This window comes from Phaenicophaeus curvirostris, chromosome 2, assembly GCF_032191515.1.
Source record: "Phaenicophaeus curvirostris isolate KB17595 chromosome 2, BPBGC_Pcur_1.0, whole genome shotgun sequence".
In the NCBI taxonomy this organism is placed as follows: Eukaryota; Metazoa; Chordata; class Aves; order Cuculiformes; family Cuculidae; genus Phaenicophaeus; species Phaenicophaeus curvirostris.
The window spans coordinates 65391271-65408688 of record NC_091393.1 but is presented as its reverse complement, the minus strand read 5'-3'; the positions used below and the strand labels follow the sequence as shown (position 1 = coordinate 65408688).

The 17418-nt window shown below is 37.3% G+C and overlaps 1 protein-coding gene across 3 annotated transcripts in view; it reads right to left on the bottom strand.

The window, feature by feature from the left end:
• DISC1 (DISC1 scaffold protein) overlaps positions 1-17418 on the bottom strand; it is a 201885-nt gene that overhangs the window by 103564 nt on the left and 80903 nt on the right. For all 3 annotated transcript variants that reach the window (XR_011337009.1, XM_069852290.1, XM_069852289.1), the window contains exons 7-9: positions 16959-17013; positions 12421-12523; positions 1803-1991 (exon numbers count right to left, since the gene is read on the bottom strand). Coding sequence is in view for 2 of the 3 variants with exons in the window: in XM_069852290.1 (XP_069708391.1) it covers positions 1803-1991; positions 12421-12523; positions 16959-17013 (347 nt within the window). In the remaining variant the exon portion in view is untranslated. The remainder of the gene's footprint in view (positions 1-1802; positions 1992-12420; positions 12524-16958; positions 17014-17418) is intronic.

Sequence of the window (17418 nt, the reverse complement as noted above, 5' to 3'; positions counted from 1 at the left end):
TCCAATTGTTTATGCTTTATTTCCCAAACGTGGAAGTATTCTACAAAATAACAACTGATTTGTAAATGTGAATGCCATCTTTAAGATATAATCTGTTTACTCTTTCCCAGAGAGTATCAGAAGGCTTTCATTCAATTAAACATGTTGGTATCAAACTTGTGCTAGTCTTCTCAAAACTAAGTGAGAAAATGGTATAGGTTACAAGCAAGGGGGCAGGGATGATAAAAAGGGAAAATCTTGAATTTCAATTCATGCATCTCCAACTAGTACATGCTTGATAGGAGCTTTATTTTACACAAGGATAAATTTCTCCTTGCACCTACAGAATCACAGTAAATTAAAAGAACAATCCACACAGTAATCATCCAGTGCTTTGTAATTTATTGCCATAAAGAGTGGGACAGGGGAGGCCAGACCAAGACGACACTTCACTATGGCTACATAAATGCTACGGGGTAAAAAAGAATCTATGAACTGCAACCAATTATGCTGCTTCAGCAACAGTCTTGCACAGTAGCTGTTTAAAACCTTGCTTAAGAAAAACACCAATGAGACGTGTATGTGTATTAGTGGAAGTTTAATTATCCTAGAAACAAAGGAGCAACAAAATGGACAGATTGGAAGGTAAGAACATCCTTCAACTCACCTGGCAAATCCAAGCAATGAGGAAATACTGCCTGATGTGGATTTGAATCACATGGCTTAGGTACCAATGCACGACTTTGAGGAATCAGTTTTTAAATTTTTAATCATGCATTTTTTAAGAAAGTTCTTATCTAGTAGAGTGTGTGTGTATATGTGTATATATATATATATTCCTCCATACATCTTTAAAATATTGCCTTACAACATATTCCACCGCCTACAAAACTTTGTTTCTACAACAGCTCTGGCCTCTCCACTTGCCTACAAAGAAACTTCATATACTTTCAAAACAGAGGTACTTTACTCTCTTCAACCAACCTACTACTCATAACGTCCTGAAGTATGAAAGACATATTTCAAACCCCTAGATCTTTGAAGTGGCTTCCGGATTTAAAATTGGCTGTTTAGAGGTAACTATAGTAACAGTTGTTTTGTAATCAATTAAATGCTATTCAGGCTTTTAATTTCATCAAGCAGCAAGGCCACTTGACCTGCTCAACTTCAGGACAGGGTACAGCAGACGAGAGGATAACGCAAGCTTAGGAATGACTTTGCTATTTTGTTGTCAGTAGCTTTTCTAGTAATAGCGGAGAACTTCCCCAATTCTACCATGACGCTATAACCCAAGCACCCTGCTTATAGTTATATGAGTTGTGTTTGGCAAGCTGTTCAACTCCACTCTCAAGCATAAATTTCCTTGTCTTTAGAACCAGACATCCCTTGCAGCTCATGTGTTCAGACTCATTATCAATTAAGTTTTATATAAAATCTGTATATGTCAAATATTCAGTTAAATATACTAAATATGGTTCTGTTGTCACAGGAAACTGCATCTACCGCTTCCACATAGAAGACTACATAAGTTTTTCTGTATGAATAAATGTCCAGTCTCATCATCATTATTACAAAAACAGACTTAGAAAAGTTTATGAGAACAGAGCTGAGATAGATTTCCAAAAGCTGTACATTTCTGGGCCACCTCTTCTCCTCTCAACCTCCCTCACCTCAAGCTGAAACAGCTGAGACAATATTCAGCCTATTGCTTACCTACGTCCTGGCCAAACTTTCCTCAAAAAATCAGTATGGTTCATCAAACCCAGTAGACTTCCAAGCACTCATGACTGAGCAAAAGCTCTAACAGCCTGTGAACTACTTACCAAAGGCAGCTTCTCCTTGTTCAAGTTCTTGCTTCAGTCTGGTGTAATCATCTTTAATTCTCTCTAATTTTTGGACATTTTGGGCACTCAGAACCAACAGTTCATTGAGAAGTCCTTCTAGTCCCTTCTTCTCAGATGTTAATGATCTTATTTCCTCTGACAGATCCTTCGCAGTTCCAAAATTACTTCCTGTATGTTTTGGGGGGGCAAGGAGAAAAGACAATGAGGAACACACTTGCAGTATCAGTAGGTTACCCAGCAAACAAGGGAAACTAGGCAACTATATTTCCCAACAGCAACAGAAAGGACAAATTTTGGAAGAAAAAAAAACCACACCACCAAAAAAAACCCCACAAACAAGACTGCTTTACAAGCATGCATTTCATTAATATACTATGAAGAGAATCATAATTGTAGCACATTTAACCTTATAAACACAGAAATAATATATTTTTATTATTATTGATACAATTTACATTTTTGAAGAAAACCTTTTCCCAAGGTCCACACGTCATACTGTAATTCATTTGTAATTGTGATATCATCTTGCCCAATAAAAGACAAAAGACCTGTAGCATAATATCTAAACTCTAGCATCATCCCAACATAGCAAAAATTTGGTGATGTGATTGAATAAGTAGATGCCTTGAGAAACGAAAAGCACCTAGAACGTTTAGCCTTGAAGCAAATATTAAAGTACATCCAGTCACACACATAAGATGTCTTATCAGATCTGAACTATGTGCAATAACTTTAGACTCCTGAAATACCTTGATAATATCAGATATAAAGGTCTCCTTTGCCTTTATTTTTTCCTCAGGAATATAATAAACTGTTGCTTATACACAACAGATGAATTAAAAAGTTTATTTTAGAAAATAAAGTCATAATCCAAAACATCAAATCCACACCAGAGTAGTACCTGAAATCACAGCATTACATTAGTCTTAACTGGTGTCTCAAAAATGTCAGTCACAGAGTCTTAAACAGGAATGGTTTGGCTGCTGTTCAGATCCTTCACAACAGGGGAGCAAGGATGGGACTCAAATATTGACATTGCTTGGACAATGGCAAACCACTGCCAACTGCTCAGAGTGGATTCATTCCTCCAGAGCATAAGGGTGAATGAAAGTACTTCCAGCAAATAACGACAACCATCATCCTGGAGGAAAGGTGCTACTGCTCACTGAAGTGGCCATGTGAGGACAGGTGTGCCAAAGGGTGACTGCACTTTCCAAAATTTTTGAAAAGACAGTATCAAATAAATCAGGATTCAAGAACAATGCTAAGTATGGTAACCTTGTTAGGTGAGGTGGGGCTTTTCTGGTGGGTTGCTTTGTTTTAGACTCACAGAATCACTAGGTTGGAAAGGACCCACTGGATCATCAAGTCCAACCATTCCCATCAATCACTAAACCATACCCCTCAGCACCTCATCTACACATCTTTTAAACACCGCCAGGGAAGGTGACACAACCACCTCCCTGGGCAGCCTGTTCCAGTGCCTAATGACCCTTTCCGTGAAATATTTTTTCTGATGTCAAGCCTGCACTTCCCCTGGCAGAGCTTAAGGCCATTCCCTCTTGTCCTGTCCCCTGACACTTGGGAGAAGAGGCCAGCTCCCTCCTCTCTACAACCTCCTTTCAGGAAGTTGTAGAGAGCAATAAGGCCCCCCCTCAGCCTTCTCTTCTCTAGACGAAACAACACCAGCTCTCTCAGCCTCTTCTCATAAGACTTGTTCTCCAGCCCGGAACTGAACACAGTACTCGAGGAGCGGTCTCACCAGTGCCGAGTACAGAGGGAGAATAACTTCCCTGGACCTGCTGGTCACACCGTTTCTGATACAAGCCAGGATGCCATTGGCCTTGGCCACCTGGACACACTGCTGGCTCATATTCAGTCGCTGTCAACCAACACACCCAGGTCCTTCTCCTCCAGGCAGTTTTCTAGACAGACTTCTAGTCTGTAGCACTGCACAGTGTTGTTGTGCCCCAAGTGCAGGACTCAGCATTTGGCCTTGTTGAACCTCATGCCATTGGTCTCAGCCCAGCGGTCCAGCCTGTTCAGATCCCTTTGTAGATCTTCCCTACCCTCCAGCAGATTGACACTTCCACCCAGCTTAGTGTCAACTGCAAACTTGCTAAGGGTGCACTCAGGAACATCACTTGTAACTGGCCTCCATCTGGAGTTAACTCCATTCACCACCACTCTCTTGGCCCGGCCATCCAACCAGTTTTTGACCCAGGAGAGTGTGCACCTGTCCACTCCAGAGGCTGATAGTTTCCGAAGCAGAGTGCTGTAAGAAACTGTATCAAAGGCTTTACTGAAGTCCAAGAAGACTACATCCACAGCCTTTCCCTCGTGCAATAGGCAGTTTTGTTTAATTTAGTCCTAAGGGTATGATAGTTTCAGTCAATCCTTTTTCCTTGCTTTAAGATGACCTTTTTTGTTTAGTTTTAAGAGTTCAGAACTCCCCTATTTCTAATTGTCAGCTAAAACTGTTTGCCAATTCTATCTTACAAAGAATTATACACTTAAATAACTGTAAGCATGGCTTATCAGCACATTTATTTGGGAAGAGCAGCACAAATGTTATTATCTTAGTCTGTCACATTTCCAAACAGGCAAAACACATCAGCAAGATAAGCAAGACAGAATCACTGGAAAAATGGCAGATGCTTCTATGCAACAAGACTTACAATTAACCAGTGCACCTCTACTTTACCTGAACTGTTCCCAAGCATCGATGCACAAGAGGCTTAATAAAACATGAAGGCAAGATATTCTTTATTAGAATCTAGAGCCTGCTCTTACATTTCAGAAGACAGCAAGAAAAAAGGTATGATATTATACATGAAAGTTTAATATGCATTGAACGGATCTTAATTCCCAAAAGAGAGGCTTATATCAAAACTGAGGCTATGAGGAAGCAGCATCAGATATATACCCAAAAGCCAAAACTGCTTCATGCAGCTCTCCATGACAGCCGAAACGTCTTGAAGCCTGCAGTGAAAAATTCAGAAGAGTGTATACAAACTCATGCACCACAAGTGCCATCAGTGACCTCAATCACAGCAACCAAAATAACCTCTTTCTATATGCTCTAAGAAGGTGGACTTAAAAATTAATACATAATCCCTATCTGCTAGCATTAAAAAACATGCCCTTCTGGGGTTTTTGCTAAGAGACAGTCACATGGGATGTTGTAGAAACACTCTGAAGACAAAAAAAATAACTTATTCTGCTAATAACCTGGAAAAGTTAAAATTCCTCTTTTTGATGATGATAAATATTTTGCCTAAGCAAACACAATAACTGTTACTTTGTCAACCACTCAGAACTATGTTTTATATAGTCATACTGCTTGGAGACTTCTAGCTGGGTGACATTAGATAAATAAAGTCCGTCTTAATTTTTCCCAGGGAACTCAGAAATCACTGAAGCTAATATGACTTCTCACTCAGAAAAACTGTACGGAGACAACAAAGCTAAGGAAATAAGAGTCTAAGACCAAAACTGAGCTTCTGGTCTGAACCAAGGCAGTAGACAAGCATTCTATGAAGGGGACTCAAGGGTGAAATGCCACTTTTCCCATCCTTCTTCCTGTCTTGCCATGATGCTTACTAGCAATGTGTGACTTCAGCCAGCGCGTACATGTTCATATAAACACACTGGGTGCAAACTGGCAGATCAAATGGGGAACACACAAGATCAGAAAACTTTTCATAAATGTCCAGGCTAGAAAGTCAGTTGCACTATCAGAATCTTAAATCTATACCATTTCAACTTGAATATATACATGGAATCAACAGTACCTGGATAAAATGGGAAGGGCAGGGGAAGAGGAGGAATAACCATATGAAGTAAAGTTATTACAATAAAAGCTGAAATCATTTCATATGAACTTGGCAAAACTGATTATACTTCTACAAGTCAAACATTGGAAAGTCATATTTTCACTTTTGACCTAAATCGATGTATCCAGTCCTCTGAACAGGTTGAATAACATACTTGCAATACACTGGAGATGAATACATACACTTTTAACTTTGAGAGGCTCAAAAAGCTGTTACTTCAAAATCCAACAGCAAAAACCCAGTTTAAACTTCCTCCTTGATCTTGGCCTCTGGGGCTTTCTCCTCACATCTCTACTTCATCCCCCACTCTACATATAGTGATATCAGGTAAGCTCCAAAGGCTTGATTTGAAGGCAAAAATTCCAGCCAAATCAAGCAAAACCTCCTGAACAGGAAAAATAATAAAAAGTTATCCCCAGGCACAGAGTAGTTATAAAATTGCTTTTACTTGCTATAAATATAACTAGTATATTTACCTCATTTTCCTTTCTTCCCAAAATTTTACATGCATAGCTATATGCTGCAGCTACATAGTGCTCTGCATTTCAAATATATTTCTCTATAGACAGTTACATTCCACAAACTCACGTCCACTATAACCAGCTCATTGTCAGATTTTTCTACATTGGGCAGATTTACTAGCCTCAAAATAACATATCATTACTTTGATACCATTTGCCAGTAACAAATTGTCTAAGAATATGATTTGAAATCTGTCCCTTTCTGTAAAAACCAAAAAATGTGTTATTGTTTAAGCTTTGTTAAATATTTCCACTTAAAAACACGAGACAGTTAGTGGCCCACAATTTTTTTTGTACTATTTTACTCCCACTTTTCCTCATGTTTATGCTGGACATTGCATATGTTCATAGATTCCATTATTCATACTTGAAATAGAGAGGTACGCATCCTCTCCCTACTGAAGCCATGCTCATTGTAGTTTAAGCAAAGGAACAATTTTTGCCTAACAGTAAAGAATACATAATGGGCATTGGCTCGAACATAGGAAAGAACAGACCGGTCATTATTCATCATTATCTATAAGCTAATTCTTCATAGACTAACACTGCCCTTTAATAGTACATAATAAAATGAGAAGTTACATTTTAGCTTAGGGGCTTTGCCACCATGGTATTTATCAATGGCACTGGAATTCAAGTTTGAAAATCCTCCACCCTGTGATTAATGAGAATACAAAAACATTCCTACACGAGAAGAGAACTGAAGAAAACAAATATCATTCAGCTGCTCGCAAAGAAAAAAGAGAAGTTAAAAACGTGACAGAAAAGCAGGATTTTGGAAGTACTGTGTGTTTGCACCTCTGAAAAAAAACCAAACAGGAAATGCCTGACAGTCTACAATCTTCTGAAATACTTTACAGAATTCCAGCATCTTTGGACAATAATTATTGTTTTTAAACAATAACACATGCCAAAACTTTTAAGAAGCATAATGCAACTGAGTGATTGATGTGATTCTGAAAGGTAAAATGAGAAAATCCATCAAGAAGCAGATGAGAGATACCACATACATTCGGAGGAAGAATTCTTTGTCACAGAAACCTTCTTGTACCCCGAGTGAGGCAGTTGCCAGAGAGCAACCCAGGAAATCAATTAAAAAAAAAAAAAGAGGGGAAAAGAAGAAATAACAGTAACAATTTTAAATCAGTAATAACAACTCAAAGGGTCTAGTGAAAATTATCAATGAGAAAAAGTACAAAAACGCTGGTGAAAGAGGCAGAGGTTTGGAAGATGGCATTTCAGCAACAGAGGCACAACTTATTCCAAGGAGCCATAGCTACCAGCGACTGCTCAGCCACCAGATACTCTCAAGTGCCTGCACTGCGGGTTACAAGTATAGCCCAGGAGCCTGTTAGTCCCAGAATCTTGCCAATCGCAAGTTACATAAAATTCTCCTTCCCCATGGTAAAGGATGCAAAACTGAAATTGCTTCTAGAGCTCAAGCATCACCCAATAGCACTGACACGTAGCACACAGGTTTCCCTACATAATCTCTTCTCCCTAACTTATAGCTCCCATTCACCTTATGCCTTTCTATCTCTGGTTCTTTAAAACCTTCCCTCTCTCAAGCCTATGCATCCATTCACTACTGTTACTAGCAAAGAGGAAGGGACAAGCTGAGGGTAGGGAAACTGCCCAAACCCCATCTCCATAATCGTGAGGGCTGCAAGAAATCACCACACTCATTTTTATCAACCAAGCCAGGAAAGAAAGCCAGAGAAGGATCATGGAGAGAAATATTCATACCATTTAGGCTTAGGCACCAAAAGGGCATGCACTGAGGTTCAGAGGTTCATCACCTTGACTCCCTGGACAGTCTCTAGAAACAGGGACGTCAACGTGACCTTCCACAGGCTGCAGCATCAAAGCACAAAGAGACAACAGCCCCAGCATTAAGTTTGGTGAAAATACAGAATCTAGTATTCATGTCATACTATTTATAAACTACGCTTCTCCACTGATATAAGGGAAATAACCCTGTTCATTGTACTGCTGGAAAACACCCCACAAAGTTATTTCAAATCCGCTCCCACTTGCAGGTATTTATTAAAATAGATATAGTGCTAATTATAGGATGATGACACAAGATCTCTTACTGGTACAGACACAGTATTAAGATCAGAATTATTATCTTTTTTTTAGCTAATTACAAGCAACCTCATTCTAACTTCTGTGTTTGAATCTAATTTGTATTTGCAAAGATATAAGGAAAGTTAATGACAAGTATTTCATAGATAATCACCTAAGAAAGCCAGATTTTCATTCACATCTGCTTAGCTCCCCACTAGCACTTTCTATCTAGTCCGATGCTATTACACATTCTCAAGAGCATAAAAAAACCCCAAAAATGGAGTATATGAAGACATTATAAAAATGTCAAACAACCTCTTCTATTCAAATATAGGAAACAGATGAAATGACTACTAAAAATTATTTTACATTTACATCCTCCTTCCTATTCCCAAATTATTTTCTTGTTAAGCAAAACCAAGAAACACCATTTCTCACAAAAGACTTTCTCTCCTGCAAAACAGCATAATATAGGAAAATACATTTTAATATTTCTACTGTTACATTCACACTTGCTTACATATAATCTTATTTTAATTTTCTTACTGGTTTAGGATTATTTCATCTGCAATTTATTTCCCAAAAAAATTTCATGCTAAAAAGACACACAGTGCTAACAGAAAGAGCGCAGTATCATGTACTGCCATGTACTTCCCATAACTGATAAATTTTTTATAAGCATATGTTATGAGCTACTGTAAGAAACAACTGTTATAACAACCACACACGGTTTCTAAGCACTGACAGTAGTGTGTATTGTTTTAATAAAAAAAACCCAACCAAACTACTAAATGCTAAAACATAGGATTTTATCAATAAGTTTTTACAAATGTTTATGTCAAAAGTAACATCTCATGCAATCAGGAGTACTTATTAGTTATAATTAGCCAAAGTTACTGACTTAAAGACGGTGAACAATATAATAAGATTGTACTAATTACATTCGGAGAAAAATACTGGACAAGCATCTCAGGAGTATTAACTGCAAATTATTTATCACAACAGGCAAATGCCAATCAGAAGTAAGGGAGATGGGGATATACCTGAATTGCAACTGTTGATAGAAATACCTCTTGAACATTCAAGTATAGGCTTCTTTCTTTCCCCCCCATACAAAATCTTCCTGAGATTTATCATATGAACTTATTCTATGACTTTCAATAAACCAAACACTCCAAAACTATTTCTCCTCCAAATTTAATTTTACACTTCTTCAAAGAAAGAATAATAGAGAAGAGAGACATGTACAGATGTAGTATCATCTCTTGTGTCTTAAAGGTATCATTTATTATACAGTCTTAAAATCTAAGGTATTGTAGTGACAGGACTAATAGAACTGCTATGCTTACTTTGGATTTATGGTGGTATTTTTCTCTCAAAACATGATCGGCTATATTCTTACATTTTCTAGTGCAAATACACCAATACTGTAAATCAATGCATTTGGAGTAGAAAGTACCGTTCACATAAAAGATTAATATCGTCTGAAGCTATCAAGGCTGAGATACGTATCATGCTTTCCAAGTCATCACACCATTAAGTTACTACATGTAAGCTCTGCAAAACTAATGTATCACTTAATAACTATTTTCTTAACCTCATCTAACTTAACTTTTGGGGTACATGAATCTAGATGTTTACAAGTCCATTTAGTTACCTTTTAGCTTTGAATTCGTCTGTTTCCTCAAGAAAAATGCTGTGTTAAACAAAAACAATGTAACATCTGTCTAGAGAAAAACAGTTGTTCTCCATATCCATTAGTACTGCTGCTTAAGGAAATTTTGAATGAATGATCTAACTGCTACAGTAAAAAAGCAGAAATAACAGACATTTATCACTGCCTGATGCTTCCAGGCTAAATGAAAACCTTTACCTATGACCACAAAACATTATTACTGCATATTTATATATACACTATAATTCCCTCTGAATTTCATGCTATTCCACGGTTCTCCTTATATAATTGCATATTACCCAGTTGAAGATTCTCACACCTCCTAACAATTTAATATATTCAGTCTGTTCATTACCATTCCGTTAGCTGCCTGTCAGTTCAGGAGATATGCACATAAACTGCCTCGCTTAAATTTTAACCAGTACTTAAAAGGTTAAGACCTACTTCTTAACTGTGCCTTATTTAAGAGAGGTGTCATTCATTTATGCATAACAGGAACACATAGAAACAGAATAACACAGCCTTCTCTATATTATCCACTACTCACTGCTTTCACCTTGCTAAGAAAAAAACGCTATTTTTCATCTCTTCCTTCCTCTTTCCTCTTCTGCATTTACCAAATCTTTTCTTTCTGACTTGCTTCTCTGTAAGCCACAATTCATTCTGCATCCCTGCTTTTCTGATTTTACCACTTCACACTCCAAGACTAAATTATTTTATTTTTTTACCTTCAGGTCTTCAGAGAGCTAATTTTTTTTTATTCCTGTATTTCCTCTGTATCCTCTGCATTTAACATAAACAAATGCCACCAGATCAATTAAATGTATCCATATCTCACAATAAGGAAAAGAAATTACTGTATCAACTGTCACCAAACTACCTCTTGTCCTTGATTTTCAGTTGCCTCCAGAATTTTGCCTTAGTAACAACTTAGGATTGTACCATTCACAGGCATCAAAATTTCCCAAAGTAAGATTTTTCTCAGAGTACGGATAAAAAGAAAAATGAAACAGTGCTTCTTATAAGTACTAAGAAATAGCACTGACACTTCTTAAAAAGCATAGAAAGGCAATCAGTCACTGTACTGTGAAAACAGTTTCTAGAAATAGCAGCATTAAATTGTCTTATGAATTCATTCCTGGAACAAACAACCTCTTTTAAGAGCTAACAACTATATTATGAATGTTTTGGAAATAATCCTCAAGTTGTCATTTACTCTCTCAATGTGTCGGACTGAGCCACATATTTTCTGGCTAACTGCTTCCTGTTGGCAGCACGAAGCAGTTGCACATCCCATTTATGGGCTATTTTGTTCTCAAGAAAGTCATAAAATGGCTGGGGAAAACTTTGACCCTGTTTCTGAAAACAAGAAAATTGCCTACATTCAAACAGCCCATAGGCAGAAAAGGACGATTGTTCAGCTTACCTCTCACAGGTGGACACAGAAAAAGAGAGGGTCTCCATTCCAAAAGGTGCTATGAGAAGCAAGGAAATTGAGCATCCTCAGCACCAATACAAGATATGGTCCTTAATTTCCTTAAGGATTTTCCTCAAGCCTGATGTTATCCACCTCTAGCTAGAAAGTCATGTAACACTGCACAAGGTTTCATTTGAAAATATTTTGTGTGTCCAAGTACTAGATTCTTGTATCTAACTCAGAAGGAAAATCACCAACAGATAGCTATAACACAATGCCTTAATACAAATTAAAAGCTCTCTAGACTTTCTTTACTTGGTGTAACACTGGAAAATCCCTTGTGCCCAAGTCTACAATCCCTCCTATTCTGCTTCCTCTGAGGCAGGTGTCTAGCAAAAAGACACCTACTTACACATCTGCAAACAATTTGCTGAATTAGAAAACTCATCTCTTCAAACTTAAGAGACAGAACTGTACCTTGCCTTTTTTTTTTCCTTAGTGAATAACGCAGTAATCCCAAGTAAGTGGTACATAAAGTTGTTACGTATCAGACTATAATCACATTTCAATGTTTTACTGGTTGTAAATAACATGCACGAGTGCTCCAAGGACCAAATTGCTCTTTTGCTGCCAACATTAGTTGTTCAATGATCTGAACAGCAGAAGCCGCCAATTACTGTATTCCACTTTAAAGTGTAATTTAAAGCTATATTTGTAATTACTATACCTTTGTTGTAAATTTATGCTCTTAGCTAGAGGGCTCCAGGCATATGACTTGTAAAGTCTAGGAATAGCTATTGATAATTATTTATCAATTTCACCTATAGAAAAATATGTTCTTTGCATGTTTACTGCCTACCACGCAGTACCCACATCATCATTCTCAGCTGTGGAGAGGGGCTTGAAGTACCTCACCCAGGCTATGACACAGCCTGGTTCTGACAAACTTTCCATGACTTCAAGGGATCAAAACAAGTGCACATCAATGACACTTCCTAAGAAGTCTCAGCTATGAAAAGGTCAACAACTGCCCTAACACACTACTCAGTGCTGGCCTTTCTTGTCACTTAAGACTTACCTGAAACAGCCAGCATTTTGGCTTCAAGTAGAGTTGGTAGCTGAGTCTCAATATCGCTCACTTTCCTCCTCAAAGAGCTGCAGAGTTTCTGACTTGTGCAAACCTAGATTGAGGCAGACAGCCATGAGATACAATTCATTCATGTAAAAGTAAGGCAATTTAAATGGGGCTTCAAATGTTCTTGGTTTAAAGACATGATACAAAATCCTACAGCAAGGTGAAGCAGTTTAATAAAAAATGTTGTCTTTACAGGAATACCCTACATGAATCAAAGTTACCAGGCTTTGCTGCACATGGTTCTAAAAATATGGAAAAGTATTAGCTACCTGTATGAGAGTGGACATGTTTTGCTAAAGGATACCAAGGCTGCTCATAGAGGAAAGACCATCATACAAATTCTGTACAATTCAGCATTAACCGTGATGCCTGGAGTGCTGCATAAATTACTCAACATCTGGAGTTTAAGATGTTGTAACATACAATGTACCGCAACTTTTACATAAAACATACCATGCTACACATCTTAACTGAAAAACGTCAAAGCAGCCATCGTTAACTCTCTGCACAGGCAATAAATAGGGCTATACCAGCTCAATACACAATCAGGTCAGACAGCTGACTAGGGCTCAGGTTTCTGACTTTTCATCTCTCTTGTTTTTTAATCTATTTAACTAGAGATTGCTTCAGCAATGAATCAGGATTGGTATTAAATACATGGAGAGAGACAGGAGAAAAAAAGAAAGAAAGATCAACAGTTTCTGTACTTTAAAGTGCATATTACCATCTCAGAAGGACTTTATACAGCATACACAATTCATACAAATCCCACATATTCAAAAATGTTACTTCTTACTCCATATTGCATCATTTGTGAAGAAAAGCAAAACATAAACAGAAAAACCCCTCATCAAGCTAAGGCAAATCTGTTATTCTGGAGGCAGATATCAAACACTGACTTTAAATAATTGAGAAAACATTGCATTCATTGGAACAAAGGGTAAAGCAATAGCCAAGTGAGGCATAGGCCAGTTGTGAAGATATGAAATGTGAAATGACATCTCCAGCAGAATGATTCCCTGTCCTCCTTGGCTATTTTTCACCCCCCTCAAAAACACATGGATGTAGCATGCTTATTAACAGAAGCAGAGCTATCATTTCACTTTAAGAGCAAAATCCTTACAGCTCTCATAGCTTATCTGTTTATACAAGTGTAATAATTTGGATATGACACTAACTGTAAATCCTTTTAAATGGATAATACTCCCTTGCTTTAGCCAAGAGCATCTGTTAACCATAAATAGGACATACTTTTTCTTGAGTCAAAAGAACTATTCTCCAAGCAGTAACTGTTACTAAAGACTTGGGAGTCTTCGTAGTAATTTAAAAACATATATATATCATCACTTCTACACCAATTATTATTTTTCAATTCCCAGATATTTCACTTTGTTTCAGTAACCCCTTCTAAGCAATTTGTCTACTAATTCACTTAAAATACTTTAGAAAACCCAAACTCATCAGAGGTGAATAAGCATGCTCAAAGAACCCAAAGGCCATTTCTGTCTCATATCTCCCAAGTATATCTGAAAGTTTAATGATTTCTTTCAAAACAGCATTCTCTTTAAGGGTACTGAATGGATCAGTGAATTGCAATTAGATAGGGAACCTTTCAGCTCCAGGAAAACTGCATGAATATACCCCATGCTGGTAGTAACTTGAAGTCATTACCAGTAGACAGCTGTTTGGCAATTATGCAAAATAAGCTGGGAGGTTTAATCAGTTTCTAGTGAACACTGTCCACTTCGGAAGCACTCCTATCAGAATGAAGCTCACTGGCACTCTTTATTAATGGACCAAATGGAGAAACCAGAGGCTGAAAGGAAGTTCCTCCACCTGGCAGAGATAATTCTTCTAGAACGTGAACTAAGTACATTACTAAGCCTCTTATCTGTCATGTGTATTCTGTAGATAAATGAACAACATTAATCTTCAGAGCTACCGTATGTCATAGTTCAACAAAACAAAATGAGTGAGAGAGGTAAAATAATATAACATCCTCTAAACAAATAACACCACTTCTACATTACATCAATTGTACTCTATAAGCTCCAATTCTTATCATTTTTTTTCTAATTATTTTGTCTTAATAACAGCTACCATTACAGTAGCTTACTCAGTCACCGAGGACAGGTTGTCTCTTATCTAACAAAGATGATGAACATTCACAGAGCCAGCAACCTCCTTTGCTCCCAAGGGACACGCCATCGTCCCCTAACCAGTCTGACTGCAAGCGCCTGTGCCTCTGGCCCCAGCACTGCCCTTTTGCTGTTGTAAGCGATCAGCTCTGCTGCAGCCATGGACCAATGAGGTCTAAGTCTAAACAAACCCCTTTTCAGTTTCAGAGAAGTTCTTTACAGCCAAATATTACTAAATCTTTTTAAAAATTCTCTTTGGTGGTTTGGAGGAGGGTTAAAAACAGATTTAAAAGGAAAAAAAAAAGACTCTTGTCTAGCAATATAACTTTCAAATCTGTGTTCAGACACACAAACACTACTCAAAGAAAGCAGTCTATATGAAACCAGTAGGATGCTGCTAGCAAAGATATATGGAATCATGATGAAAAGCAGCAAAATATCAAAAGCAAATTTGCCCATTGTCATCCTCTTCCATCTTGCCAGCATATGATGTTAATCTAAAGCAGCAGAAACAGGAACGAAGACACTGACTAAAGCACTGAAAAACTGACATTTACTCTTCCTCCAACCATCTCAATAAAAGTAAGTTTTAACTAATCTTCACATTTTTTCATAACAGCACCTGGGAAAAAAAAAACAGAAATTCTCTTTAAACTACCTGAAGTAAAGGAGAGCCCACCTGGACCTCCCATACAGTGCAATCTTGTATTAGCAAAAGCAGATTGTAATTTCTAAAGGAAGGTGGTGGATTACAGAAATTGTTCCCTTCATTAATGGGCTAATCTTAGGTCTTACAGACTCAAGTGAAAACAACACAAATGAGGCAGAAAAGACCATACAAATACTAGTAGCATAGAAAAAGAAAAGACCTTTGTCAAAGCAGTGTCTTCCACGTACAATTAAAAGGTTTAAAAGTCTCATCAGTTTGAGAAGAAAATAATAGGATGAGTCAATCCAAATAAATAAAATAATAAAGTATTTGGAGGAGTCTCATTACATGCTTCCTATTTATCTTCTCTAATAAATAAATGCCATCACATTTGAATGGAATGAAATTAAAATAATTTTATCTATTGAATTTTTAAGAAACTAACAGGCTGTAGAATTCTTCCTCACAGACTTCACATTTGTTACCCAATGTTTCAGCTCTTATTGAAAAAGTCTCTAGACACTGTGGTAATAAAATAAACCACAAGAGAGACACATTTTTCCAGGAAAGAAGACAAAAATCTGTAACTTATGTTTTAGCTTGCAGATAGCTTGAAACAACACATTGCTCTAAGGTACTGAATGTCTCATTCATTTTAGTAGATGAGCCATAAATCAATTAAAATCTTTTCCTTGATACTGCATTTGCAGGGCGGGGGGACACCACATTATAATGGTCTATACTAATTTCTCCCCCCAAGATGAGGATATAAGCAAGGAATTGTGCTGAATGAGCTCAAATTAGGAGACAAGGAGGAAAGGGTATTGAGATGCAAGCCTTTAAACAGTGTTTTTAACAGTGCACACTGAAAATATTGGTCAAGATGACTAGGAAGAACAGATTATAATGGATCAAATTTTCACTAGTTTTAGTAATATTAGAGAAAGGGCCTGAAAAATAAACTTATTTCAAAGTATAAATTCATTGCTGATAAAAAGCCAGAAATATTTTCCACTCACCATTACATATAGACCTGTATGAATTAAACCAAAAATATACCTTTTTTTCTAGAGCACTCCTACAGCAAAGATGCTCTGTGCTCATTGAGCCATTCTGAAATGAAACCACAACTTTAGTATTCTCTTCCTTGGAGGGAGGCCATGAGAAATAAGAAAACTAAATGAAAAGCACCACTTTTATTTGTATTTTTTAAGAAGGGTTAGAATTAGATTGCTGGTTTATCATTAGTTAAAGGGTGGGGAAAGGAGATACTTCATTTTGTGCTCTTCCTTCACACCAATGAAACCAGTCAGCTAGGAAATTAAGAGGCTTGGTATTAAGAGTGAAAACATTAAGGTAAGACCAAAGTGCACTTCCGTTTCGTGAAGCTAAGGAGTCTGTTCCTAAATGGAGACTAGTGAGAAGCTTGATTACTAGTAAACATAAGCCAAGAAACAAGAGACTAATCCACCTGCTTTCTTAAGCATAATCTCTGTGGCCTGTCCAAATACAAGTTGTTGGAGGGGAGGGGAAGAGCAGTGTTGGAGTGTATGTTTAAAAATATTTACATGCAAAGTCTGTTTAGAGGAAATTTCACAAAACCAACTCTCTAAAATACAGACAATTTATTAAGATGCAAGCTCTCATCTGCTTTTCTAGATATTCTGAAGAACTGAAAAATGATGTGTACTTACTTTGGCAGTAGTTTCTTTAATGGACATGCTGAATGACCGTTCTTTTTCCTGAAGGCTAGAAGTGATTAAAATAAAATAAAAGAAAGGTGACCTTCTCTGCTCAACATGGTCTTCCGCGCAAGACAATTTCATATGGATGCACATAATCATTAAGATGTCTTACACTAACACAGAAGAGCCAATACCAAGATGACATCCATATATTTGGGTTCACTGTTGCTAGCGACGTATTTTCCACCCAGTATCTACCCACTTATTCCTCTTTATGTGCAAAACAGCTTGTACATTACTTTTACATTTCTTAATAAGTTTGCATGCATTTTACTTACCATCCAAAACACAATTATAATTATTTGTGTAACTATAATATCTTAAAAACAGCAGGATCTTAATATCTCCAGCAGGATCCACAACTGGTGCCATGCTAGGCTACCATCCAAACACTTAATACAAAGGTATT